General features: G+C 45.7%; 1 protein-coding gene across 5 annotated transcripts in view; it reads left to right on the top strand.

Moving 5' to 3' along the window:
• The first annotated feature begins 406 nt into the window (after positions 1-406).
• CDC14A (cell division cycle 14A) overlaps positions 407-7,818 on the top strand; it is a 173,665-nt gene continuing 166,253 nt past the window's right edge. For 3 of the 5 annotated variants that reach the window (XM_081226310.1, XM_081226309.1, XM_081226313.1), the window contains exons 1-2: positions 407-859; positions 1,730-1,820. In XM_081226310.1, coding sequence (XP_081082436.1) covers positions 523-859; positions 1,730-1,820 — 428 coding nt within the window. In that variant the 5' untranslated portion in view covers positions 407-522. Of the gene's footprint in view, positions 927-1,729; positions 1,821-7,818 lie in introns of all 5 variants that reach the window. The other 2 variants (XM_081226311.1, XM_081226314.1) reach the window with 1 other exon arrangement.

Genomic DNA, 7,818 nt, shown 5'->3' with positions numbered 1-7,818 from the left:
AGACGAAAAATCTGGAATAGGAAGAAGACTAAGTGGGTGCAGAAAACGAAGGGGCGCGGGCTTATTCTTGCCTGCGAAGCCGCTGCAGTGCCCTCCGGGATCACTCCCAACTCCACCGTTTCATTCATAACTTTCTGGTCTGAAGGCCCCGCCTGGCTCCTCAAGGCCCAGGGCCGCGTTTCCCGTACAGCAATTGGTGGACGGCAACAAAGCCTTAGCAACCGGCTCTTAGTGATCCGCGGGGCGGTTGGTAACTGGGGCGCGGGGCGGGCGCGGAGAAAGGAGCGGCGCTGTCCCTTTAAGGGATGGCCGCGGAGCCGTGAAAGTGGAGGGGGCAGAGGGAGGGCGGGGAGGAAGGTCTGGGGGCGGTCCCAGGGGCAGGAGGAGGAGGAAGAGTTGCTGCTGAAAGAAGGTGGCGAAGGAGGAGCCGGAGCAGCTGCTGCCAGCCGGCGGGCACCAGAGTCCTGCCCGCTGCCGCACGAGTAGCCACGGGCGCGATCGGGGCCAGAAGTCTCCTCCTCCATGATCCCTTTGGGAGCCGGGGGAAGACTTTGCCCGGCCGTGACAGCTTGTGTGCGTTTCCCAGGCGCGGCGGCGGCGGAGCAGCGGCAGCAGCCGGGTCCGAAGCGGAGTGGCCACAGACCGGGGCGTGTGCGCCCCGCTCGGAGGGTGCTCGGGTTCCTCGCGGAATGTCCCCGGGGCGCCCTGCGCCCTGACCCCCCAGCCGCCTCCGCCTTCGGCTCCTGCTGCCTCTCTCGGGCGGGCTCGGTGTTCGGGACTGCAAGCTTCCCGGCTCCTGGGCAGTGGGGAAGCCCCCGGGGGCGGGTGACCTCAGCTGGCCAGGACCCAGCCCTCCCCCGTGCGTATCTCGCTTAAGATGGCAGCGGAGTCAGGGGAACTAATCGGGGCTTGCGAGTTCATGAAAGGTGAGGAGCAGCCGCCCCGCATCCTCCAACCCTCCGTCGCCCCCAACTCTTTTCACTTCTCGTCCCAACGTCCCAACCACTGTCTCCGGCTTCTTCCTGGGCCCCCAGCGTATTGCGGTCGCTGCGCGAGCTCTCGTCCTCTCTCGGTACTATCCTCTCCCCGAGGACCCCCTGCTTCCGGCTTCTCTCTCTTTCTTGCGTCCCTCGTTCCCTCTGCAGCACCCTCGGAAGGCCTCCCCGCCCGATAATGGGACGGCGCCGGCCTCTGCCGGGCTCCTGCATGCAGCGGCTCGTGCGGATCCGGGGGATCCTTTCGGTTGCCTTTATCCTGCTACTGCTGGACTCGGTTTTCGGGACATCTCCAGACACACACCCCGTCTCTCCTCCCTTCCTCTTCTTGAAGTCTCCGGAGCTGCAGGGGAGAGGCTCGCCTCTGGCCTCTCCCTTTCCCTTCCGCAGCTGCTGAGGTGTGGAGATTTCTGAACCAAACTTGCATCTCCAGTGCTATGGGTACCGTCAGCTTCTAGCTGCTCCTGCTGGCCTGAACAAGGGGGATATGGGAGCTCTGCCCGCTGCTGAGTTCCTCAGTCGGGCCCTCTTCTCGCTTCTCTAACTGGTATGCTTTTGGATCTCTGTCGCTTTGTGGGAGAGATCAGGGCTCTGCAAGAATTCCATGTGTTAATGGGGTCTTTAAATAATGGGTGGCGATTGTTATTTTAATCTTGTTGCATTAGCAACCCCCCTTGCCCCCAGCTTCCCTACTTCTCATATGTTTTCTCCTGTCTTTTAAACTTGTCTTTCAGATCGGTTATATTTTGCTACTTTAAGGAATAGACCAAAAAGCACAGTAAATACCCACTATTTCTCCATCGATGAGGAGCTGGTCTATGAAAAGTAAGTTTCTTTCTTTCTTTCTTTTTTTCTTTTTTTTCTCAACCATTTAGTTTGTTGGCTCTTTGGTGAGGAAATGCTATGCACCTTTATGGCAGTTTTATTCACCTTCCCCCAGTGGTGCAAGCAACAAATCCAATTTCTTTAGGCTCAGATGCTTGGGGAGAGGTGCAGGGAAAGTTAACATAATTTGAACCTATCGTCACCTCATTCCTTTTAGACCTCTATCTATATTAGTTCTTCCTACCACCACAATAAACTTCAACCGTAGATTCCTAACACTCCCCAGAGCAGGACCAGGGAGACGCACCCTCTGTCCTTGCCAGATTCTGTAGTAGGCCTGTGAATCAGTCATGGAGTATTTATTGGAGCACCTACAGAGTACAGGGCAGTGTGTGTATTATAGGTGCTTCAGCTTTACAGTTCACAAGGCTTCTGTTGTATCTCAGGATGTTTTTGTTTGTGCAGCTCATATTTGAAAAGTGGTACACACTTAGCTGGAGATAGCTGTATCCAAGCCATCTCTATGAGTAAGAGTTTATCTGTGTGGTAAATTATTGAGTTATTTTATTTGGGTGCCCCAAACTTCACAGTATTATTATTTTTGCCTTTGAGGAAGTGGTATAGGAGTGCTAATTTACATTCTTTGTTTACTGTGCCTCTGTGGGATTAGGATTTGAGAGTGCAAGATACAAGTAGGGAACTGTTTTCTGTGAAAGACCATTGATCTACAGGAAAAAGATATCGTATAGTATAGTAAAAACTTAATTAAAGAGAGATAAATCTCTACTTAATAAAAGCAACATATAATAAGGAATAAGAAGGCTGAATTGACTTAATTATGTCTTTTTATTAAAAGAGCTAGTGTTTCAGAGTTGTTCAACATATTCTAACAAACATTTAATTTTACCTTCTTGTTTTCTTAACCAAACGTGCAATTAAATGAACATAGTTAAATGAACCATAGTTACTTAGTAAGCTTCCTAGGACTTGTCCTGTTAAGAGGGATTTTGGCAGTTCTGCCAAAAGATTTGTGGGTACCACCAGGTATTGGAAGAGTGAGAGTATCCTCGAACTTCAAGAGCATATCTTTTATTTGAGGGAAAACATTCTTTAATTTCACTATATCATAGGGATTCTTTTTTTTTTTTTTTTTTTTTCTGTGGTACGCAGGCCTCTCACTGTTGTGGCCTCTCCCGTTGCGGAGCACAGGCTCCGGACGCACAGGCTCAGCAGCCATGGCTCACGGGCCCAGCCGCTCCGCGGCATGTGGGATCCTCCCGGACCGGGGCACGAACCCATGTCCCCTGCATCGGCAGGCGGACTCTCAACCACTGCTCCACCAGGGAAGCCCCATCATAGGGATTCTTGAAACTGATGTCTTCAGGACATTTCTCTTAGCGGTGCTGGGAGCAGGATGCTCCTTGAATGGCTGAAGTGAAAGTGGGAATGAAAGAGCCCTTTGCTGCTGCTCATGAATGCCCAGAGTTGCTGGGCAAAGAGGTCTAAATCCCTGGTGTCAGATTACAGCTCTGCTCCTAGATAGCATGGAGTACTGCACTGCCTGCTCTCTGACCTCTGGTACCTGGATGATGTCACTGCCAGCAGTGTTTATGGAGTGTTCGTTCTATTGTTGGGAATGTGTATTGTTATCGCCCTCTTTTTCTGGGTGTAGGGTTTGGGGACCTCTCATGAGTCCGAGGGTAGGGACTGTGTATATGCCATTATGTTTAATTCTTCAGTGATGTGCCAGAAGTTAATATGTCACTGAACAAGCTCCAGGCATTGAGGTCTAAGTTGCTTCTCTTGGGATTGCTAGATGATAGATCTAGCAGAAAATTACGTTTAGTCAACTAAACACAGTACTCAGTGGTTTTTTGATTCTAATATTGATATATGAGGAAAACTTTTTGTGTGATTTTCATGTTAGTATTTAGGATAGGGCTACAAATCACATTCTTCTTATATTGATTCTACTGTATTTCTGGTGTCCTGTAAAGAAAGACTTGCCGGAGAGACCATCCAATTTATACTGTGAGTTTTGATGTCATTCAAAACTATGATGAGGACTCCAGTCTGGGCAGAGTGTGTATTTCTTTTTATTTGAGGTGCCTAACTACTATGCCACAGTAGTGGCTATGGTTCTGATCACCCACAACGCCATTTTTTTGTCACCTCAACATATTTCACAGGGCTAGAGGATGTAGTGAATACACGGATGATGGATGCATATGTTACCTTCATGGAGCTCCAAACCTGCAGGGAGAAAGACAGGACTGCAGTGAGACGGAGAGAAAAGATAACTGCCATAGAGTAACATAACCCCTGTGCTGGGAGGAATTCATGGGCATTGGGGAGCACTTCTGGTTGAGGGGTTCAGAAAAGGCTTCATGAAGGAGTTAAGACTGGCTTGAAGGATGGACAGAGATATGAGAGGAGAGATCCCAGAAGTGGGAACAGCGAGGATGAGGAGGGAGGCTCTGGCGCGTGTTCAGGGAATAGTAAGACCTCTGATTTGCCTGGTGTGTGTACAGGTTCAAGTGGGGCTGTGTGATATGAAGCTGAAAGGTCAGCTGGGCAGATTGAATGCAGCATGGTATGCCATGGGACTCTCTTGAGGATCTGGGGGCAGTCCAGGGTATGACTGGACCTATGCTAACTGCAAATAATGGCAAACATTTATTGAGCATTTAAATGCATGCCAGATGCTGTTCTAGGTGCCCCACAACTTTATGTTCACAACAGTTTTGAGGCAGCTACTATTACCATCCTTAGTGTGCAAACGATGAGAGTAAGGTACAGAGAGGTTAGGTAACTTGCCCAAGGTCACAGAAGTAAGAAGTAGCAGACCTGGAATTTAAAACCAAGGCCTCCGGTTCCAGAGTACATATATCCTCTCTCAAAAAATTAATATGTTGCTATCATCACTTAAGATGGATTAGAGAGGAGGTAGAGCCCACTTAGAAACATTCCGAAATGTTCGGTGGGGAGAAATAAGTGCCTAGATTAGGACTAGTGGCAATGGTGGTGGAAAGAAGGGCTCTGAATCCATGTGACTTGGGAACAGATCAGGTGGGTGGGTTGGTGGGGTGCTGAGGAAAAAGAGGGGTCAAAGAAGTCTTTAAGACAGCCTGGGTCACGGTGAACCTGCTGGGGCCATTGACTGAAATAAGAAGTAGGGCAGAAGAATTGGCTTTAGTGGGGAGATCAGGCATTCCATGTTGGTCAGGTTGGAATTAAGGAATTTAAGGGATGTGTACGTCAGTGTTGGATATCACATAAATTTGAAGTCCTTAAATGTGGGAATTTTCCCCAAAGAGATGATAAAGCCGTGAGAATCATGTGGTTTCTGGGGAGAAAGAGAAAATATCAAGGCCTGTATTTCATAGGCATGACGAGGATGAGAGGAGCAAGGGAAAGAGGTGGAAATAGGCAGCCAGAGAGGTGGACAAATGCTGAAGGAGAGAGAAGAAAGGGGAGAGCGACAGAAGTGGTGCAATCTATCTCTTCAGCTCCACTTCAGGGAGGTATTGAATGTGAGAGATTATAAAGCCCCTGAAGGATGAGTAATATCTGGGTTCTTCTATGGAGGATGGCTTACGGTGAGGAAAACCTTGACTATCATATCAGATTGTACATGTCTCTAAGGAAAGGGGAATATTAGTATACATAGTCACACAGGCCTTGTACAGCCCTGTATCTGTGTACTTATTTGCTGAATGTATAAGTGAAATACTGCCTTTCTGGCTAAATTATCACCCTGGAAATGCAACTATTATTTTTGAATCAGGAAGTAGACTCTTTAAATATTAGGCTGCGGGCATTCTGGACACAGCTGTGTTTTGTGCAGAGGTTTATTTAGTTATGGAGAGACATTAGTGCATTATGATTGAAATGGCAACCTTCTGAGAAGCTGGTGGAGAAAATTGAACAAAGTGGCCTTATGAGGTCAGGCTGTCTATTAGAAATGAAAGTCTGAATTTTCTCCTTGATTTTTAAACAGAATTTATCACATTAATATAAAGGCCTGAGCAGTTTTAGTAAAATGTGGTTGATAATAAGCATACATTTGTCCTTGGTTTATGACTTCACAGATCAGAATTAACATTAGCTTATAGACTAACACACTTGTGGGAAAAAAAATAGCCCCATAAAAAGGGAGCCTTTCAAAGATTTGTCTGTATGTGATTAAGCTACAAATAATGTACAACCCTCCAGAAAGGTTAGTTCTTTGGTTTTGGAATTGGGCCGTGTAATCTAAATAGAGGCTTACTTTTTATAACTTGGCTCAAATTTTTTTTGGCTCAAAAGTTAGCAAAATCAAATATGTTAGTTGTTATAACCTTTGTGTGTCCCCCTTAACGGTGATGGGTGTAGGGTTGGATGTTTATGCATAGAAAGCCAGTTTGCTATAAAGCAGAGTGTAGAGGGCTTGTCCATTTTCATTTCTTCTCTCCTTGCGTTTGCAAAGGAAAGGTATTGAAAATGCAGGAGAGAACCCTTCATGGTCATACTCTGGGGACTGAATATTAAGCAGTTTCTGAAACGATTCAAAGGATTTCACCACATGTTTTATCATGGAAGAATGAGCAGCCTCTAATGAGGACTAATTAGCTAACTTGAAGATTTAAATAATTTAAAATGTTCAATTTTCATTTAAACTTTATTAAAGCAGGCTGATATTAATACAGCCAGGAATTTTTGGTTAAGTAATTTATAGAAGAATGATTTCTTTTATGGAGCCTGTAGCATAGGTTTGAGTTGAAATGTGAGCCTAGGACATCTTTGAGAGAAATACAGAAAAACTTCTCTTGCCCAGAAATACTTGTGGGAATGGATATTTAGGTTAGATAGAGGTAGGAAGAAACACTTTTGGTTTTTCAATTTTTATTTTAAATTTAATGTGTAACAAGTAGGTTTATTTAACGGACAGCTGAATGCCATCTAAGCACATATATACATACACAGATATGTGATCTTATAAGAGCCTTAGGGCCATCATTTGGTACCTTAGCTTTCATTATAAATTGCTATGATATAGACAGATATTTATAGTCCTGTGACAGGCAATGTTCTATATCCTTTATACACATTGACTCAATCTTCAGAGCAACCCTAGGAGTTAGGTGCTATTATTATCACCACTTTATAGGTAAGGAAACTGAGGCCCAGAGAGGGTTATGCAGAGCCTAAGGTCATTGAGCTAGTAAATTTGCCCTGAAGTCTTGCTCTTATGCTTCCAGCAAGTTCCCAGGTGTCCTGAGCCTGAGGCTGGGGAGAGGGTGCAGAACAGCTTTGCCCCTCCCTGGCTCACGTGGCCCTTCTAACTTGGGTGGTGATGGCTTTGGCAGTAAATGTGCTGCTGACGTTGTGTGCACAAATTTGTGTGCAGGCTGTATCTGGGAATGTGTGATAGTAATTAAAATGTTTTTCCACGGCTCCACTTTTGTGAGTGTAATTTTGCTTTTTCTCCTTTCAGTGGACTGCCCCACCTAAAAAGGAGAGAGAAAGTAAATTGAGTTAATTATCCTTATATATTAATAGGAGAGATGAGAACAAAAGAAGCCCAGTTTTTATAAGGCTGTGAAAACTTTTTGCAGGCTGTCTGGTGAAATGTTCTTGCTGCTTAACTGGTGTAACGTAAGATGTAATGATTTCTATATAGAATTCTCCTAAAGACTTGGAAAACTCTTTAGCTTTTAAAAGATGGTATAGGTTTCTACTTTCTTCCCCTTTTCTCCTTCCTCCCATCCTAACCTTGCAGAAATAACCCAGTATTGTTCAGGGCCACTTTTTCCACTCTCTGTTTTGAACACATGAGTTTTAGACGTGTGCTTGTGTATGTGTACACCTGTGTACATAACCAGGAGTACAGTGCTGTGTACGTGATGAGGAAATAGACATATCTGTATACATTCACTGGTCAGTTCTTAATTCTGTGACCCACTGGAGTCAACTGTTACTTTCAGGATATTGATTTTTAAATAGTTGCTGTTTTGAC

The sequence above is a fragment of the Mesoplodon bidens genome (assembly GCF_964165515.1).
Source record: "Mesoplodon bidens genome assembly, chromosome: 2".
In the NCBI taxonomy this organism is placed as follows: Eukaryota; Metazoa; Chordata; class Mammalia; order Artiodactyla; family Ziphiidae; genus Mesoplodon; species Mesoplodon bidens.
This window is presented reverse-complemented; position numbering and strand designations above follow the sequence as displayed.